We start from the raw sequence: 20,375 nt of genomic DNA, 5'->3' as shown, positions 1-20,375 counted from the left end.
TGCGACTGACTGGCGACCAGTTCAGGGTGTAGTCCGCCTTTCGCCCGAAGTCAGCTGAGATAGGCTCCAGCGCCCCGCGACCCTAACCAGGATAAGCGGTGTTGAAAATGGATGGATGGACATCCGCACTCCCGCGGACGTTGCCGCCTCATCGGCAGCAACTCGTCGCCCTGCTTCGGCCCAGCGAGCACCAAGTTGCCCCGCTCATGCTCAGCGGAAAAACTTAAAAATCTGTGATTTACAATTTCACTTTTCAATAGGCTTTTATGAGGCACAAAATTAGAATTTTGACTCACAAATTGTGATCTGAATCTGTTTATTTTGAGCCTTGTGTCACCATCAGTCAAACAATCCATCATTAGGCTGAAAATTCAAAACAGTCCTATGAGAGAAATAGCAAAAACATTACATTTGGCCAAATCAACTGTTTGGAACAATCTTAAAAAGAAAGAACGAACCGCTCAACAACACCAAAAGACCCGGAAGACGACGGAAAACAACTGTAGTGGATGACCAAATAATTGTTTACCCGGTGAAGAAAAAAAACCTTCAGAACGGTTGGCCAGATCAAGAACACTCTCCAGGAGGTAGGTGTATGTGTGTCAAAGACAACAATCAAGAGAAGACTTCACCAGAGTGAATACAGAGGCTACACCACAACATGTAAACCATTGATGAGCCTCAAAAATAGGAAGGCCAGATTAGAGTTTGCCAAACAACATCTAAAAAAGCCTTTAGAGTTCTGGAACAACATCCTATGGACAGATGAGACAGATAAAGTTGTACCAGAGTGATGGCAAAAGAAGAGTATGGAGAAGGAAAGGAACTGCTCATGATCCAAAACATACCACCTCAACCGTGAAGCATCGTGTTTGTTGTGTGATGTCATGGCATAGGCATGTATGGCTACCATTGGAACAGGTCCCCTTTTATTTATTGATGCAATGACTGCTGAAAAAAAACAGCAAAATGAATTCTGAAGTGTTACAGGCAATATTATCTGCTCATATTCAGCCAAATGCTTCAGCACTCATTGGATGGTGCTTTACAGCGCATATGGACAATGCCCCGAAGCATACGGCAAAAGCAACCGAAGAGTTTTTTTAAGGCAAAGAAGTATAATGTTATGCAATGGCCAAGTCAATCACCTGACCCGAATCTGATTGAGCGCGCATTTCACTTGCTGAAGACAAAACCGAAGGGAAAATGCCCTAAAAAAAGCATAACTGAAGACAGTTGCAGTAGAGGCCTGACAGAGCATCACCAGGGATGAAATCCAGCACATAGTCATGTCTACGCGTTAGACTCCAGGCTGTAATTGACTGCGAAGGTGGAGGTTTAGAGCCAAAAAGAGCAGAATTGTGTCAATGTCCCAATATTTATGGTCCTGACTGTAAATGTACCCTGTAATTGCCTGACGACCATTTAAGCTTGTACCCAGCTTCTGTCACCAAAACTCAACATTGGTTCATTGAAGACTCCAAATAGTCCATAAATGTGACTGTGCATAGGAATGGCTGTTTTTCTATATGTGCGACAGGTCCAGTGTGTACCCTGCTCCCCTTGCTAAAAGGTCACCTTAGGTTCAGTGCAAACGCTAAATTGCCCTTCCTAGCAATGACTGTCTGTGAACTAACACTCCTTTATAGCCATTTGTAATTATTTGTATTGTATTGAAGGGTAACGACTCCATGGATGAGGAGCGGCTGTGGCGTGACCTCATCTTGGAGCGGGTGACGAAGTCGGCCGACGCATGTTTGACTGTGCTCAACATCATGACATCGCCGCGTGTGCCCAAGGTGGTTTTCATCGAAGACGTAATCGAGCGGGTGTTGCAGTACACCAAGTTCCACATGCAAAACTCCTTGTACCCCCAGTACGATCCCACCTACAGGGTGGATTCCCACGGAGGTCAGTATTTTCATCATAGACGTTATGCACGACTACTTGAAGAAGGCATTAAAACTTGTGTACTCTTTACTTTTATTTCCTTACCCAAGGTGGTGGTCATAATTCCAAGGGCAAAAAAGCTAAAAGCTCGGGTCATAAACAGAAGACGGTCCTCCTGCTCTACAGCAAAGTGTGTGACATCATCAGCAGCCTTTCGGAGCTGGTGGAGATCCAGCTGCTCACTGACACCACCATTCTTCAGGTGAGACACTCCATCTGTGCTCATATTTCTTTAATGACAAAAAGTGTCTGATTGTCAATTTGCATTTGTCGCCCTTTTCTCGTCCAGGTGTCCACGCTCGGTATCACGCCGTTCTTTGTGGAAAATGTCAGTGAGCTGCAGTTGTGTGCCATCGCATTGGTGACCGCAGTAAGTGTGACGCTGTAGTCTGTTTTAGTGCATATCCCTTACAAATACAGCGGGGCTTTTACGAGTTTAATTTGTTCCATGACCACGCTTGTAACTCATATCGCTAATATCTCAAAACATCTTTCTCGACTGAAATCAATAAAAATGCAATCAATCTGTTCCATCCCCACAAAAACCCAAACAGAACTCGCTTTTAATAAGAAAAATAGCACTCTACAGTATTGTATGTCATTATTTCATGTTTTGCTGTAATTCAGTGTGCTGCTCCTTCTTGTGTGTTTGCCTTGGCCACCAGGGCAGTATAATACATAGACATACCACATGTAGATATGACGATGAAACACAGAAGACCGTCACACCTAAGCTACAATAATATTAGTAGTTTTTCGCTGAGGATAAAGAATATATGCCTGTTAGTATTGTTGTATGCCCTGTCTGCACGTGTTGCAACTGCTTGTGTTCAAATATAAGTTGTTTAATCTACAAAGGTTGAATCAAGGCAACTGGACTCTTCTTGTTTTTTGAACAAACAAGAAGAGTCCAGTTGCCTTGATTCAACCTTTGCGGATTACCAATACCTGGATGACTGAGAATCTACACAGACATAAGTTTTTAAGAGGTTTAGAATTATCGTAACATCAATGCTAGTTTTGTATCGTGTGTTACCATTGAGCTAGACAACTTAATGTGGTCTGGCTAACTACTACATGCTGTGTAATTCTCTACAACTGGGAGTGGCAATAAACAGCTTGAAGTAAACACTTGGCCTCTTTTGGAAAAATTGTTCACTATCTGCCCAACTTTTGCTTGTTGTTTGCTGCCACCATTTAGCGTTCGTAATGCAAATTTAAGCTCACAACTCAAGACAAAAAAATCGTTGGCGCTGCGGGTCGTATCTTGAAAAACTCCTAAAGTGGGTCACTCGTAAATCAACGTACCACTGTATGTTGTGTGACAATAGAGGACATGCAATTTTTTTTTTACAATTTAAAACATTTCTGAATAAAACTTCTGTGATATGCTTTCCTAAAAAAAATTAAGGCACATTTCACACACCCTTTGTTAGCCTGTTTTTTTTTAGATAGTGGCCCTGTCTCATACTCTTGGATCTTTACCTAGCCTTGTTGCCTAGTCATGGGTGGAGAAACTCTGTGAGGGCATCCATCCATCCATTTTCTGAGCCGCTTATCCTCACAAGCGTCGCGGGAGTGCTGGAGCTATCATCAGGCAGGAGGCGGGGTACACCCTGAACTGGTTGCCAGCCAATCGCAGGGCACACATAAACAAACAACCATTCGCACTCACATTCACACCTACGGGCAATTTAGAGACTTCAATTAACGTACCATGCATGTTTTGGGGATGTGGGAGGAAACCGGCGTGCCCGGAGAAAACCCACGCAGGCACGGGGAGAACATGCAAACTCCACACCAGTCGTCCACTGTGCCGCCTCTGTGGGGGCAGTTATAATCTAAATTAGCCAAATTGTGACAACACAATTTGATCAGTGGGTAGGCAGTCCAGACACCCAACAATTTGTAAACGAGCGATTAAAAAGTCAGTTTTCCATACTATGTTCCTTTTACTCCTCTGCAGGTGTTCTCCCGCTACAGGAAGCACAGGCAGCTCATTCTCGAAGAGATCTTCAACTCCATGGCCAGGCTGCCGTCCAGTAAACGCAACCTGAGAAATTTCAGGTAAACGACAGGATGAAGATGACTTGAGTGAATGGACACTAACTCTTAGCCATTCTAAATGAGTTTGTCTTAATACCGCTCACAGATTAAACAGCAGCAGTTCGGATGGAGGTGGCAAGCACATTCAGATGGTCACTGCCTTGGTTCTTCAGCTCATCCAGTGTGTCGTGCAGCTCCCCTCTGCCAAGGATGGAGAAGATGAACACATCAGGAAGGTGGGTAACAAGAAATAATACAAATATCTATAATTGTAATCAATATTACACTGTGTATTTGCTTCTTGCAGGTGGACAAAGACATCCTCATCACCAATTCCTATGAAACTGCCATGAGGACGGCTCAGAACTTCCTGTCAGTGTTTCTCAAGAAGTAAGTCCATGACGACCATGCAAGTTAACAGCCATTACTAGCAAGTTACTGCTTGTGCTTGAGTCTCCTTACAATGACGCGGCTCATTTTCAGATGTACATTGTAGCGCTGCAGGCTAGCTCTGGAATATTTTTAGAATCGAGTATTCTGTGGATTATCCCATCGATTAATAGAGTAATCAGAGAAAAATCGGATAAATCGGATGGGCTATTAAACACAGTGCACAGGTATTATTTGTGTCCACTTGGAGTCACTTTGACTGTGTGTGGCTTTAAAAGGTGGGGCCTGCCCTGGTGAGTGGTGTGGGAGTCAGCGAAAGAGTGTAGAGTTGGCTGTTGTGGACTCATGTTAGCGGCTAGCTGTAAACTGGCTAACAGTTGGCCAGTCTGCGTGTTCAGTCCCTGCGTAATAGTTATTCTATGTACAGTATTGTGAATTAGCCAGTAATATTTACTGGTTTAATTCAAACACCCCACATTGAAATATTGTCCTGGCCGCTTTGTGTGGTTGTGTCAGATGTGGCAGTAAGCAGGGAGAGGATGACTACAGGCCTCTATTTGAGAACTTTGTCCATGATCTCCTGTCCACTGTCAACAAACCCGAGTGGCCTGCCGCCGAACTGCTGCTCAGTTTACTGGGTCGCCTGTTGGTAAGTAACGTCATTCCCATCGTTGAATCACACATCATCCCCGAAACAGCCTCTTATGTTATCTTTTTTGTGTGTGTGATTTCCTGTCCTCCAGGTGCACCAGTTCAGTAACAAGCAGACAGAGATGGCACTCCGGGTGGCATCGCTGGACTACCTCGGCACCGTTGCTTCTCGCCTGCGCAAAGATGCCGTCAATAGCAAGATGGACCGAAATGCCATCGACCGAATCCTCAAAGAGGTACTGAAAAAAGATTTATTTTGAGTAAAAATATATATAAAATACGTAACCCTATTGACTTTGATGTTCTTTTTGACACAATATACACATTTTTTTAGCACCCAAGTCACTAAGTTGGCAACACTGCGTCACTCTCCAAACAGCAGAACTAATGACACCAAATATTCAACCAAACAATTCAGATTTTTAATCATATTACTAACCATATAAAATATCTACCATGGTTATTGGGAAACCGAACCGTTTCATCGCAACGCCTGACAAATCATCCATCTTTGCAGTCTCCGGGTAATGATGAGACGCAGCAACTCCAGAGGGCCTTGCTGGGCTATGTAGAGGAGAGCAGTGAAATTGAGCCATCTCTCGTGGTGAGCATGTGTAATTCGTACCATTAATCATTATGCTCAACTTATACAACTGGATACTCACTATTCTCTCTGTGCCTCACACAGTTTGCCAGGGGTTTCTACATTGCCCAGTGGTACAGGGACATCACGAGCGAGGTAGACAAGGCAATGAAGTTGCACAATGATGACGACGACGACCCAAAACCTTCATATGCCGCTAACGACGTCGACGCCACTGAGGAGATTGTGCAGAGGGCCGAATCGCGGAAAAAATTCCTGCGCAAGGTCATCAGGAACTCTCACACCAGGTAAAAACCACTCTACTTTTTGGATCAGTCATCTTTCACATTATTTCTGTATTAAACGCTCTCATATGTGTTTCAGGATCAGCTCTGAAACAATAGACTACAAGGACTCCTGTCTGATTGTCCGATACCTGGCCTCTATGAGGCCGTTCTCACAGAGCTTTGACATTTATTTATCACAGGTAATGTAGTCATGTCACATTGTCGGGTATACAGCTACTTCTATTTTTGATTGGAAAATGCTCAAAATGGCGGCAATTGTCATTATATGTGTACCCCAGTGTAGCACAAGTTTGGTATTGTGTAGCTCGTCACCAAGCGCTTTCTGTCATGCGTAGATCCTGAGAGTGCTCGGTGAGAGCGCCATCGCAGTCAGGACTAAAGCCATGAAGTGTCTCTCAGAGGTTGTGGCAGTGGACCCAAGTATTCTAGCAAGGGTGAGACACTCCCATATCATTGTTGTACATGTTCATAACGCCGTAGGGTCTTACTCATGAACTGATAAATGTTTTTTTCTTGCTCTTCAGTCCGACATGCAGCGTGGCGTTCACGGCCGCCTCATGGACAACTCCACCAGCGTGCGAGAGGCAGCTGTGGAGCTCGTAGGACGCTTTGTGCTCAGTCGACCCGAGCTCATCGAGCAGTACTATGACATGCTCATCGAGAGGATATTGGTAATGAATTGTCCTTAGATTTGGTTCCCGCTTATGTGAAACCATGTAAATGTATAATGGGATGCCGAAAATCACAGATCGATGTGTTCCTTGGTTCAAGTTAATTGTTTGATTTACTTACATTCAGTACTGAATTCTGAATTCAAATACATGTACCATTAAATCCCTTCTTGTCGCTCTTGCATATCATTACATAAGACATATGACGTTAATTCAATGGCCACATACGTAAAATGACGTGGAGGGCCGGATTTGGCTTGAGGGCCTTGAGGTTGACGCCTGTGTTCTACATGGTACACATTTAGCTTTGCTCCTGGCTTTAACAAGTCCACAAACATATGCCAACACTGCCACCTAAAGATAAAAAGATGAATTGCACCACCAGCAGCAGCTCCACAGGAAATTCAGGTGTTTACAAGTTTCCCCCTGTTCCCACATTTAAAAGCGAATTTGATTAAATTCACTTTAACTGACCTGTTTTGTTGTTTGTCCACTAGGACACGGGTATCAGCGTGAGGAAGAGAGTCATCAAGATCCTGAGAGATATTTGTCTGGAGTTGCCGGACTTCCACAAGATCACCGAGATGTGTGTCAAGATGATCCGAAGGGTCAACGACGAGGAGGGGATTAAGGTATAAGTCAAAACCTTCTGGGGGCTTTATTTGTTTTATTCAATTTTATTTAACAAAGCTTTTTTGATCCGACAGAAACTGGTGAATGAGACCTTCCAGAAAATCTGGTTCACACCCACACCCAGTCATGACAAAGATGCCATGATCAGGAAAATCTTGAACATCACAGATGTGGTGTGTAATTGATTTCGTTAAGTACGTGCATTATGTTTTTTACATTATGTATGATGATTGACTGATTTTTATTTCATCTCAGGTGCTTGCATGTAAAGATTCCGGCTACGATTGGTTTGAGCAACTCCTCCAAAACGTATGTTTTTGAGTTGGATATGATTATGTGTGTCTTTGATTTAGGGTCAGTTATTTTTTAAACCGGATGTCCTCCAATTTTTTTTAGCTCCTTAAATCAGAAGAAGCCGCTTCGTACAAACCTGCTAAGAAGGCCTGCAGTCAACTGGTGGACAATCTGGTGGAGCACATAGTGAAATATGAGGAGTCCATTGCAGGTAAAAAGAGGAATTGATTCCTGTTTGCTTCAAATTGACATACACTACCAAAAGTTTGGGGTCACCCACATTCAGTACTATTACAAGTTTAATTTGGTCTGCGACACCAATTGAAATGAATGCAAGTGCCATCAATCCTTTGCAGCCCTACAAAAAAACTCCAGCACACATTTTTGTAACCAGATTTTGAACAATAAAAATAGCACTGTAAAGTATTGTAATTTATAATAACATACTGTAAATTGTAAGTACATAGATAAAATGTAAATTAGACAGGTTGTATGTCATGATTTCATGCTTCAATGTTCTCCTTCTGGTGTGTGCATCTTGGCCAATAGGTGGCAGTATAATACTGACACACATAATATATCGAGAAGAGTTTCACAACTAAGTGACTCAGTAAGCTTCACGATCAATTATTTTTCACAGAGGATAAAGAATATATGCCTGTGAGTTTTTTTATATTGTCTGCCTGTGTTGCTGCACGGTTTGTGTTCAGATACCCATTGCATAAAGGGTTGTAGCTACCGCAACATTGATGATTGTTTCGTTATCCTGTTTATGGTGTTTTGCATTGTGTTAGCATTAAGGTAGCAGACTTTCGTAAGTTATGTGTTTTGATTAAATAAGGTGTAATTCTGTTTGTTTAATGTTAAAACTTCAGCTGCTTGTTGTGAAGTTTGTGGCCACCATGTAGTATTCATAATTAAAATTTTTGCTCGCAAGTCAAGACAAAGAACGTGGCTTAGCGACAACTTTTTAAATATATCTATCACTGTTTTTGTATTCTCTGTGTGTGTGTGCTTCAGAGTGTGAGGACAAGGGCATCCACTCAGGTCGCCTCGTGGCGTGCGTCACCACACTGTATCTGTTCAGCAAAATCCGACCACAGCTGATGGTCAAACATGCCATGACTATGCAGCCCCACTTGACTACCAAGTGCAACGTAAGGACCTATTGCCGTTGATTTATTGTACCATAGCACCCTCTACTTTCAGCAATAACAGCTGGCTCTGTACTGTTGCAGAATCAGAATGACTTAATGGTGATTTGCAACGTTGCAAAGATCCTGGAGCTGGTCGTGCCCCTGATGGACAATGCCAGCGAGAATTTCCTCACCACCATGGAAGAAGACCTCATGAAACTTATCGTCAAATATGGAATGATGGTCCGTCTCATTTGTAACATCCTTGGTCTGTGTAAAGGTGGTAGTAATGTCAATTGTGTGGTTTGCTTCTCAGGTTGTGCAGCACTGCGTAAGCTGTCTCGGTGCTGTGGTAAACAAGGTCACACACAACTACAAGTTTGTTTGGGCTTGTTTCAATCGTTTCTACGGTAAGAATAAAACCTGTAGCTAAAAGGAGACATATGATGCATTTTTCTTACAATTTAGAAAAGTTACCAGGTGTCTTAACAACGTCTGTGGCATGCTTTGGTCAAAATACTCCGAGGATCAAGAAATAGGAAATTTTACACACCTACTGTATTTCTTGTCTTGCTGAAATTAGCCTTTTTTCGGGGGGGGGGGGGGGGGGGGGGGGGGGCTCTGTCTCATGCGAGAAAGCCACCTCTCATCCCGCCCCATTTACTGCAAGTCAGGTTTTGGTTACCCTGATGACCAGCACCATAGCGTGGGCTTTGCCACTCTAGGCACTTGTCGTTATCTTGCCGGCAAGTGTATGTGTAACACAAGGTTTTCTTGGCTGTTTGTTTCCACACTTGATTGGTGGGCAGGAATTCCTGAAGCCCAACATTTTGGATACAAACAATAAAAAGTAAATTTTCTGTAATATGCCCCCTTTAAATATAATGTAACAGTGGCTACTGCGCTCATTCATTCATAATGGTTGCTTCAGTTCAAAGATCCTGCGTTGCTGTTAGATGAACATATAAGGTTTTTCCTCCCTCAATTTGTAGGTGCGCTGACCAAACTCAAGACCCAGCACCAGGAGGACCCAAACAGTCCCACCTTGGTGACGAACAAGCCCACGCTGCTTCGCTCACTGTTCACGGTCGGTGCTTTGTGTCGACACTTTGACTTTGACCAAGAGGAGTTCAAGGGTGCCAGCAAGGTAGGATCCCTGCTTCACCAGGCAAAATATTTAGAATAATCTTCATTGGCCAAGTATTTTAAAACACATAAGACATTTGTCTCCATTTGTTGGAGCCACTCTAATACTACAGCAAAAAAGCCATGATAACAAAATATGCATTTAGGGCATAAAGACATTTAGGGCATAAATTACAGTCGTTAAACAATATAAGAGTCAACAATGATACCACTATAAAGTGCGTCCTAGTGGCCAGGTCAGAATCACTCAGTCGTCATGAAAATGTAGCAGAATAATGAAACTCTGAGGGCTTATTATAAGCAACCAAACATTTGCACACATACCAGCACAAAGATAGGTCTTCTAAAATGTTTCCTTTATTTTATATAAAAAAATAATGATAATTGGATGTATGTGATTTTGGCATGTCCCGCACACTGCTCTGCTAACTACGTGTGTAATAAGTTGGTAAATTATACAATTTTTTTTTTTTTACACATTTCTATTTTCTACAACAGGTTAGTTGATAAAAATTGTATAATGTATAATTCTATTTTCATAATTATTAAATATTTTGCTTGTGTCTCTGAATTTGCTGCCCACCCTGTCATTACGGGGTAACTGCCCCTCTATGAATGACTCCAATGTTTTCAGCGACATAACAACCAGCATTTTGTCTTTCTTAAATGGATGCTGAAGCAGTGGATAGTTGCAGAAAAAATATTTACACTTATGTTTTGTAACTTTCATCATATTATGTGTGTAGTTGGTTGTTGTCGACCTTAACGTCCACTCTGTCATAGTGACATATGAATTGCTATAGAAACCTTTCAGAAATGTTTAAATCTGTTTGTTAAACAGTACACAGTCAGCTTGCTAACAGAATTGTGTTACTGAGTGAAGGTTCACCAAATGCTCGTTAAATGCTAACATTAGGCATAAATGTCCACCCTGTCTTTGTCCACCCTGTCAGCAAGCTCACCTGTTTTTCTCTTTGCATGTCCATTGTCTGCTTGCAATTAATTTATGAAAAGAAAAAGTGTGGAAGCTTGACCAACATGCATTTCTAACAGCATAACATCTGCTTCATACTATTGATATGAAGTTCAGTGGAAAATCTCAACGTTTTGGGGGTGAAATGAGAAAATCTTAAAGGCTTTGTGTCAATAAGGTGCAATGATATTGATTAAGAACCTTAACAACAACTGTTATGTTTTCTAGCTCATCATTAAGGACAAGGTCTTGGAGCTTCTTCTGTACTTTACAACTCACAAAGATGAGGAGGTCCAGGCCAAGGCCTTAATTGGTTTAGGTATATCAGAGATTTTTACCACACTACTGTATGTTCTGTCTGTTTAATTGTTTTCCCTCAGTATTTACATGATTTATGTCGCTTCAAGGCTTCCAGTTCATCATGCATCCGGAGCTGATGTTCGTGGAGGACGTGAAGATTCTCTACAACACCACCCTGTCGGACGAGCACAGTCTGGTCAGTCTAAAGATCCAAGTGCTTAAAAACATGCAGACATATCTACAGGAGGAGGACTCGCGAATGCAAGAGGCTGACCGTGAATGTGAGTTAAATCAAACATTTGCTAATTACCGCTTTTTGTTCCATCGTGTCATCATGTTGATGTGTTTTTGTTGTCTCAGGGAAGGAGAAGGCCAAACAGGAGGATCTGAAGGAGATGGGTGACATCTCATCAGGCATGAGCAGCTCTATCATTCAGATCTACCTGAAGCAGGTGCTGGACTCCTTCCTGCACACGCAGTCCACGGTGCGACACTTTGCTCTGAGCGTGATCACGCTGACGCTCAGCCAGGGCCTCATCCACCCTGTGCAGGTACTCACTCACTTTTTCCACTTTTTATCACTTCCATCTCAAGCCTCTCAAATCATAAACCATCGGTGTCAAACGTCCTTCCCACAGGATGAATTCGAAAGTGCCTAAGTACTGTAGCGATTCTGCTGTGAAAAAGTGTTTTCCCCCTTCCTGATTTCTTTTTTTTTTTTTTTGCATGTTTATCACACTTAAATGTTTCCCATCATCAAACAAATTTAAATGTTAGTCAAAGACAACACAAGTAAACACAAAATGCAGTTTTTAAATGAATGTTTTTATTATTAAGAAAGAAAGAAAATCCTAACCTACATGACTCTGTGTGAAAATGTGATTGCCTCCTAAACCTAATTACTGGTTGGGCCACCCTTAGCAGCAACAAGTGCAATGAAGCGTTTGTGATAACTTGCAATTAGTCTCTTAAAGCTCTGTGGAGGAATTTTGGCCCACTCATCTTTTTCGGAATTATATATTATTATATTTCAGCCACATTGGAGGGTTTTCAAGCATGAACCGCCTTTTTAAGGTCATGCCACAGCATCGCAATAGGATTCAGGTCAGGACTTTGACTAGGCCACTCCAAAGTCTTCATTTTGTTTTTCTTCAGCCATTCAGAATTGGACTTGCTGGTGTGTTTTGGATGATTGTCCTGCTGCAGAACCCAAGTTCATTTCAGCTTGAGGTCACGAACAAATGGCCGGACATTTTCCTTCAGGATTTTTGGGTAAACAGCAGAATTCCTGGTTCCATTTATCACAGCAAGTCTTCCAGGTCCTCAAGCAGAAAAACAGCCCCAGACCATCACACTACCACCACCATATTTTACTGTTGGTAGGATGTTCTTTTTCTGAAATGTGGTGTTACTTTTACGCCAGATGTAATGGGACACATACCTTCCAATAAGTTCTACGTTTGTCCCGTCAGACCACAGAGTATTTTCCCAAATGTCTTGGTGATCATTAAGATGTTGTTTTTTCTCAGCAGTGGCTTTTGTCTTGGAAGTCTGCTATGCAGGCCATTTTTGCCCAGTCTCTTTATTATGGTGGAGTCATGAGCACTGACCTTAACTGAGCCAAGTGAGGCCTGCAGTTATTTGGGGTCTTCTGTGACCTCTCAGAGGAGTCGTCGTTGTGCTCTTGGGGTAATTATGGTTTGCCGGCCACTCCTGGGAAGGTTCAGCACTGTTCTATGTTTTTGCCATTTGTGGATAATGGCTCTCACTGTGGTTCGCTGGAGTCCCAAAGCTTTAGAAAAGGCTTTATAACCTTTTCCACACTGATAGATCTCAATTACTTACTTTCTCATTTGTTCCTGAATTTCTTTAGATCTCGGCATAATGTCTAGATTTTGAGGAGTTTTTGGTCTACTTTGTCAGGGAGGTCCTATTTAAATGATTTCTTGATTGAGAACAGGTGTGGCAGTATTAGGGCTGGGTGTAGCTAGAAAAATTGAACTCGGGTATGATAAACTATAGTTATGTTTTAAGGGGGGGCAATCACTTTTTCAAGCAAGGCCATGTAGGTTTGGATTTTCCTTCACCCTAATAATAAAAAACATTTTAAACAACTCAAGTTTAGTGTTTCTTTGTGTTGTCTTTGACTAATATTTAAATTTGTTTGATGATGGTAAACATTTAAGTGTGACAAGCATGCAAAAAAAAAAAAGAAATCAGGAAGGGGGAAAGCACTTCTTCACACCACTGCATGTGTTGTGTTAAGAGTTCTATAATTTAGGAAGTTAATGTAAGTTTTGAGAATCTATCCATCCATCCATTTTCTTTACCGCTTATCCTCACTAGGGTCGCGGGCTGCTGGAGCCTATCCCAGCCATCTTCGGGCGGGTTTTGAGAATTACAATTAAAATACAATATTATACACAGCAGTGGTACCTCGACTTAGTGACCCGCCTTACGGGTTTTTCACGACACAAGCAACTCCTGGCAGATTAAAGGTTTTTGTCTTTATCTGCAATCAACGTGATCAGTTATGAAGCACACATATACTCTTGATGATAAAGTGAAGCAAGTTTTTCAGAAAATTTGAAGTTGTTCTTAATGTTTGGAAAATAATATTTTATTTAATATAACAATGTATTTGTATTGTTTGAATAAAAACACTGTATTTATCTATATATGTTGTTATACTATACCGCTGTCATCGGGCCGAAACCTGTTTGTCAAAATTTTTCACAAATCTATTCTTTTGGTCAGTCCCCACATCGGTCCATTATTTTTAGAAATTATTGACGAATCTAAAGTGTTGAAAATGTCTTTCTCTGACCATGCAATGTAAATAGTTTGTGTGTGTGTGTGTTTGTGTGGTTTCCTGAAAGATGGTGTTGGAGATGTGAGGATTCTGCCCGACACCAGCGATATGTTCTTGATATATTAATTATGCTATGATTTTACTAGTCCGGCCCACTTGACATCATACTAGGCTGTATGTGGCTCCTAAACTACTATGAGTTTGGCACCCTTGACATAAACAGTTATGTGTGTGTGTGTGTTTTTAGTGCGTTCCCTACCTGATTGCCATGGGAACCGACCCTGAGCCAACCATGAAGAACAAGGCTGATCAACAACTGGTGGAGATTGACAAGAAATATTCAGGCTTTATCCATGTAAGTGGGCTCACAAAGTGAATAAGCAATGACAGGGGATCCTCGGTTTACGATGCACCCGATATACGTCGATTTGAGGTTACAAACGCTGTGCAATGGACTAGTTTGCTGATCGGCATAAGAATATGTGGCACAAGATGGCACGCTCGGTCACCGCTATTCTTAAAAGATTCATACCAGTGGAACCGCAGGACTGGCAGGGAGGAACAACAGCAGCGGTTTGAATTGAAGCTTCATCTTCATTGCCAAAATGTTTTGCCTAATACTACACAGACAACAACTGTGTGCTAATACGAACTTTATTCATCAAAGAAGTTGCTTGATACAACACACATCACACACATCAACATCGCGACAGTGAACGCCACCGTTGTGCCGCTTTAAAAAAGGTGAAATGCAGAATTATTTGGAGCCTGCGCAGGGCTCCCACTAATTGTGTTTTCAAGCATTTGTTTTTATTTGTTTCTACGCCAGTCTGTCAAAATGTCTTTTTGTGAAACTGGTCCATGGTGCAGAAAAGGTTGAGGAACGCTCTACTGTGCTTAAAAATATCATTGACGTCATCAATTAATCAACTTTGACTCGACCTTCATCACATTATAGTCCATGACAAAAAATCAATAGTCGTTCTACCCTTACAGTACACATGGATCCAGTTCTGTGCTTAAATTCATAGGGATTTTTCCTTTACCCTTTTCTCAACCCTCAGGAATGTTTTTGCTCACGTCATAATGGGGTCATCAAAAAAGACAACTTTCCATGACTAACTGGGGATTTGTAAATTGATAGATGAAGGCCGTAGCAGGGCTGAAGTTGTCCTATCAGATCCAGCGGGCCATCGCCAGATCCGCAGACGCGATCCTCCGAGGCTTCCGACACCACGACACCGACGCGGCCCTCTGCTCTCATCTGTACACTTTGGTTCGGGGGAACCGCCAACATCGGCGAGCCTTCCTCATTTCTCTGCTCAACATGTTTGACGACAGCTCCGTAAGTAGTACACAGTAATAAGAATTATACTTTTGGCTGCTGGCTTTGTTTCAAGATTAATGAATGGATATTTTATTTCCCCCCATCAGAGAACTGAGGTGAACTTGCTGTTATTCGTGGCGGACAACTTGGCCTGCTTCCCGTACCAGACGCAGGAAGAGCCTCTTTTCATCATGCACCACGTGGACATCACTCTGTCTGTCTCTGGGAGCAACTTGCTGCAGTCTTTTAAAGAGGTGAGAAGTGTTTGTCCAGCTCGATGTCCTGCCTTTTGTTTTTCTTTCTTGATAGCTTTCCTATAGAGCTGAAATGATGACGTGCTGTGAAAATGATCACGATTATTGTGATGCAAATTCTAACGATTAATAGGAATGTCTGACACAATAAACAATTCAATTCGATTTTTGTCAACGAATAGACATACAAAATTGTTGGTACCCCTCTGTTAATGAAATAAACACCAACAGTGGTCTCAGAAATAACTTGAATCTGACAAAAGTAAGAATAAATAAAACAATTAATGAAAATTAACCAGTGAAAATCAGACATTGATTTTGAATTGCTTTAGGTCCATTCCAATTTAATCCGATACTGGTTTTTGTGATGATATCGGATCGTTATCTGATATCGAATATCGGATTGGGACACTCCTAGCTGTAATATTAGTCATTTTTCATAGAGAATATAGGATATATGCCAGTGAGTATTGTTAAACCATCTGTGTACATTTTGTTGTTCCACCACTTCAAGTATCTGTTGCTTCTAAAACCGTTATTGATGCTAATGGGTAGCATGGCAAAGGTGCTTTGCATTGTTTTTTTTTAGCTTTAAGCTAAACTGACCTTTTTTTAAGGCAAAGCTATGTAGTTTATAATACACAACATGTAATTCTCCTTGTTTTGTTTAGTTGTACAGTAAACCTCAACCGGGTGTGGCATGAAACAACTTAAACCCTCTTTTTTGATGAATTGTTCAATATTTTCCAAACTGCTGCTTATTGTGAAGTGAGTTGAATTGAGTTCTCTGCCATCATACAGTGCTCATATCTCAAGTCTGTGCACACAAGTCAAAGCAAAAAATTGTCCGAATGACTGCTCGTATCTCGAAACACACATAAGTTGGGTCACTCGAATCTCAAGGCACTACTGTATAGTCTGCCAAACAAGCGCTCTCTCACTCGACCTTTAAGAGGAAAAAAAGCACATCATGCAAAACGCATTAACGATAATTCAAATTTGAAGGGGTAATAAATACTAAACCATGTGAAAAGTTAATGGGTAAACCGTTTCATACCTACTTTGCTCCCTGTGTAGTCGTTAAGAAAAGGGCCAGTACCACGGCCGAAGAAGATAAAGAAAAAGAAGAAAAAGAAAAAGAAGACAAAGCCTCGGAAGATGCGAGACAGCTCTGACGACAGCGAGGAGAGCAGCAGCCGATCCAGTAGCAGCAGCAGCAGCAGCAGCAGCAGTAGCAGCAGCAGCAGCGATGAGGAGGAGGAGGTGGAACATGTCCACAAGCATTCTGACTCTGACATGGATGATGAGGATGTGGTGATGGCCCGCCTCCCCGAGGACCCGAAGCCTCTGCTGGACTTTTCAGTGGCTTCGCAGGGAATCTTATTGCTGCTCATGCTCAAACAACATTTGAAGAATCTATTTGGCTTCTCAGACAGGTAGGCAAGCTCTGGAATATTCCACGAAACCCTCTGTGGTAATCAGGGTTGTTTGGGTTAAATCAAACTCCCCCCAAAAATCATAATCAATATTAAACCCCAAAATTCTGAATTCTATATGAAATATATAAAATATAATACAAACCCCATAGAAAATGGATGGATAGAAATTCTATTTAAAAATGTTTGCATTCCGATTACCATTTTAAGAAAACTGATAAACAAAATCTTTTATACGTTTTGCGCATCATTTAAAAAAAATAAAAAAACAAAACATTTTCATCATTCGCTGTGCTAGCGCTCCAGCTGAAAGAGTTTTGTTTATCCGACAGCAAAATCCAGAAGTATTCGCCAACGGAATCGGCCAAGGTGTACGACAAGACTGTGAACAGGAAATCCAAGGTGCACTTCAACCCTCGCCAGACTCTGGACTTCCTGAAAGTCGGCCTGTCCAGCACAGACATCAGCTACGAGACCAAAAAGGATATCGTCAAACAGTATTTACACGTAAGAATTCATTTCCGAGAGCTCATTCTCTCTTTCTGGTTCAACACGGGCCATGAGTGTGTTTGCATGTGTTATGGCCCTTAACTCAGTTTGAAGTCATTAAACCTACATTTAGAGATTATTTCAGGGGCTAGTTATGAAATCATTTGACTGACTTTACTTTGTAGTTCAAAGTGCTGATGGAGCACCTGGACCGTGAGGAAGAGGAAGAGGAGGGCGAAGCCAGTGCCAACGCCAGAAACAAAGCAATTACCTTGCTGCTCCAGGGCCCCAAACCCCGAAACCACAACCACAACAATCACGCGGCGCCGCTTGAGTCTGAGGATGAGGAGAGCGAGGATGAAGACCCCCCGGCGGTAATCAAATAGTTTATGATACCTTAGTTCTCATACATAAATTGTATGATTTTTTTGTTTTTGTTTTCCCTGCATGTGAAGGAAATTGAAACTATGTGGAGAGTCATGAAATGTTTTTGAACAATCGGGCCAGAATGTAGGAATTAAGATATACAGGGGGACATGTGCTTATTTGTTCCACTGGATGATGCCCCGAGCATTAATTTATGATGCTTATTTTAATCCATCCATCAATTTTCTATAGCGCTTGTCCTCATTAGCGTTGTGGGTGACCTGGTGCCCATCCTAGCCGACCTTTGGATAAGAGAAGCGGGATACAACCTGAACTGGTCACTGACCAATCACAGGGCACATATAGAGAAGTGACCATTCACATGTACATTTACACCTATGGGCCATTTAGAGTAGCTCATTAACCTTTTGGTGAGAGAAGTGGGATATACCCTGGACTGGTCGCCAGCTAATCGGAGGGCACATATAGACAAACAACCACTCACATTAACACCTATGGACAATTTAGAGTCTTTAGTGAACCTATGCTGACTTTTAGGCAGAAGCAAGACACAACACGGACTGGAGAATATTTTTTAGACTACAAGTGCTGTTCGATTGACTGGCGACCAGTCCAGGGTGCACCACACTTCTCTCACCAAAGGTCAGCTGAAATGCAATATTTCTTTTATTTAGAGAATGCATAGTACTTACAATAATTACAGGAAATGGATGGGTAATTATTACAGTAGTCATAGTTCCAGTCGTTTATTCTCTTTAAAAGGCCAAACAGCGCATGAAAGCGTTGCTTCTTTTTACCCGCAGCAGAAGTCACGGCGAGGCGACGACTCGGCGGAGGATTCCGGCCACATCAACGAGAGCGTGGATGTGACGGACGTGGTGGCCATCCGCTGTCCCAGATACAAAGACAGGCCGCAGATCGCCAGGGTGGTACAGAAGACCAAAAGCGGCTACAGCGTACACTGGATGTCCGGTTCCTACTCCGGGCCCTGGGCTGTGGCCAAGAAACGGGACGGTCGCAAAAAGGTGCCTTGGTTGGACAACATCAAGGAGTCGGACATTATTTATAAGAAAATCTCCTTAACGAGCGGACACAAGCTGACAAACAAAGTGGCACAGACGTTACGGGCGCTATACGCCGCCAAGGACGGGACTAAGCATTAGTTGCCACTCTGACATGACAGCCCATGTGGATCCGGTATGTTACAGAGAGACATTCAAAGCTCTTTCTATTTAAGGACCTAATAGACCAAGTTGAAGTTAACACACCAGAAGGAAATGTTTGGGAAAACATTGGGTGGGAGCTCCTTCGCTGTTGTGCAGCAACCCGGTTCATTTTTACTCCCACTGACTGTATTATAGTTGAACTAAAAAAAATATGTTTATATCTGAAAATAATTCTGTAAAAAAAAAAAAAAAACAAGAAAAAAGAAAGTGAATGTTGGAAATTAGTGTATTGACGTTCTTAATAAAGTGTTTTTGGACTTTAAAAAAAAGCATCTGAGTAATTTAATGTCAAAAACCTGAATGAAAAGAAAGAGTTTTAATTCACAGAGCGTGCCAGCCATCCATGTTCTATAACGCTTGTCTTCAGTAGGGTCACAGGAGAGTTGCAGCCTATCCCAGCTGACTTTTGCTGTGAGAAGCGGGGTAAACACTGGACTGGTCGCCAGTCAATTGCAGGGCACATATAGAGAAACAAGCATTCACATTCACACCTTTGTGTAATTTTGAGTGTTAAATGAACCGCAGATGACATTTGGTGGGAGAAGCGGGGTACACCCTGGAGTGGTGGCCAGAAAATTGAAGGGCACATGACAAACAAGCATTCACATTTACATTAACATTCACACCTATGGGAAAGTTTGAGTTTTCATTTAACATTGCCTGACTTCCGGTGAGAGATGCGGGATACCAACCTGGACTGGTCGCCATCAAATTACAGGGCAAACAAGCATTCACACTCATATTCACATTCATGGGAAATTTAGAGTCGGACATTATTTTTGGGGGGTAATAGAAGTGGTGTACACCCATTGGCGAGAGAAGCTGTACACCCTCTGGACTGGTTGCCAGTCAATTACAGGGCACATATCAACAAACAAGCATCCACACTCACATGTTTTCAGAATGTGGGAGAAAGCCATAATACCTGGATAAAAGCCATATAAGCATAGGTAGAACATGAAAATTCTACACTGGAAGAACAGATCCGAGATACGAACCCAGAACCTCAGAACTGTGGGCAGACAAGCTGACCACTATGTCACTGTGCTTATTAGTGCCTTACTTAAACAATAAATAAATAATTGAGAATAAAGTCCTATCTTTAAAACAACTGCTCGTAAAAAAAAAATAATAATAAAACGGTGTAATATTACATAATAAATAGTAAAATTGTAAAAGAAAGTGAATTCCGCACAGGAGTTTGGACCCAGAGGTTCTAGATTGGGAGGAAGACGAACTAACCAATAGCTCACTGTGGTGCAAAATGTTATAATTAATAACTAAATATAAGGTTTATTTATGTAAACCGAAGATAAAGTTACATTGTGTGGAATAATTGTTTACTCACAATACAAGTACGGTG

At 41.9% G+C, this 20,375-nt stretch overlaps 1 protein-coding gene across 1 annotated transcript in view; it reads left to right on the top strand.

The window, feature by feature from the left end:
* Nucleotides 1–19,291, top strand: part of LOC133490153 (nipped-B-like protein A) — a 38,297-nt gene extending 19,006 nt beyond the window's left edge. The window contains 31 exon segments of the mRNA XM_061799836.1: nucleotides 1,680–1,911; nucleotides 2,001–2,152; nucleotides 2,240–2,320; nucleotides 3,917–4,017; nucleotides 4,103–4,232; nucleotides 4,304–4,386; nucleotides 4,903–5,035; nucleotides 5,130–5,273; nucleotides 5,555–5,641; nucleotides 5,726–5,928; nucleotides 6,005–6,107; nucleotides 6,264–6,362; nucleotides 6,453–6,599; nucleotides 7,097–7,231; nucleotides 7,307–7,405; nucleotides 7,488–7,541; nucleotides 7,629–7,737; nucleotides 8,547–8,683; nucleotides 8,765–8,905; nucleotides 8,979–9,072; nucleotides 9,655–9,809; nucleotides 11,010–11,100; nucleotides 11,189–11,362; nucleotides 11,442–11,632; nucleotides 14,141–14,248; nucleotides 15,038–15,238; nucleotides 15,328–15,474; nucleotides 16,552–16,910; nucleotides 17,243–17,417; nucleotides 17,585–17,773; nucleotides 18,590–19,291. Coding sequence (XP_061655820.1) covers nucleotides 1,680–1,911; nucleotides 2,001–2,152; nucleotides 2,240–2,320; nucleotides 3,917–4,017; nucleotides 4,103–4,232; nucleotides 4,304–4,386; nucleotides 4,903–5,035; nucleotides 5,130–5,273; nucleotides 5,555–5,641; nucleotides 5,726–5,928; nucleotides 6,005–6,107; nucleotides 6,264–6,362; nucleotides 6,453–6,599; nucleotides 7,097–7,231; nucleotides 7,307–7,405; nucleotides 7,488–7,541; nucleotides 7,629–7,737; nucleotides 8,547–8,683; nucleotides 8,765–8,905; nucleotides 8,979–9,072; nucleotides 9,655–9,809; nucleotides 11,010–11,100; nucleotides 11,189–11,362; nucleotides 11,442–11,632; nucleotides 14,141–14,248; nucleotides 15,038–15,238; nucleotides 15,328–15,474; nucleotides 16,552–16,910; nucleotides 17,243–17,417; nucleotides 17,585–17,773; nucleotides 18,590–18,949 — 4,614 coding nt within the window. The 3' untranslated portion in view covers nucleotides 18,950–19,291.
* The last annotated feature ends 1,084 nt before the right edge of the window (nucleotides 19,292–20,375 follow it).

Source organism: Phyllopteryx taeniolatus, chromosome 15 (genome assembly GCF_024500385.1).
Source record: "Phyllopteryx taeniolatus isolate TA_2022b chromosome 15, UOR_Ptae_1.2, whole genome shotgun sequence".
Lineage (NCBI taxonomy): Eukaryota > Metazoa > Chordata > Actinopteri > Syngnathiformes > Syngnathidae > Phyllopteryx > Phyllopteryx taeniolatus.
Note: the sequence above shows the minus strand (reverse complement) of the source record. Positions and strands in the feature narration are given on the sequence as shown.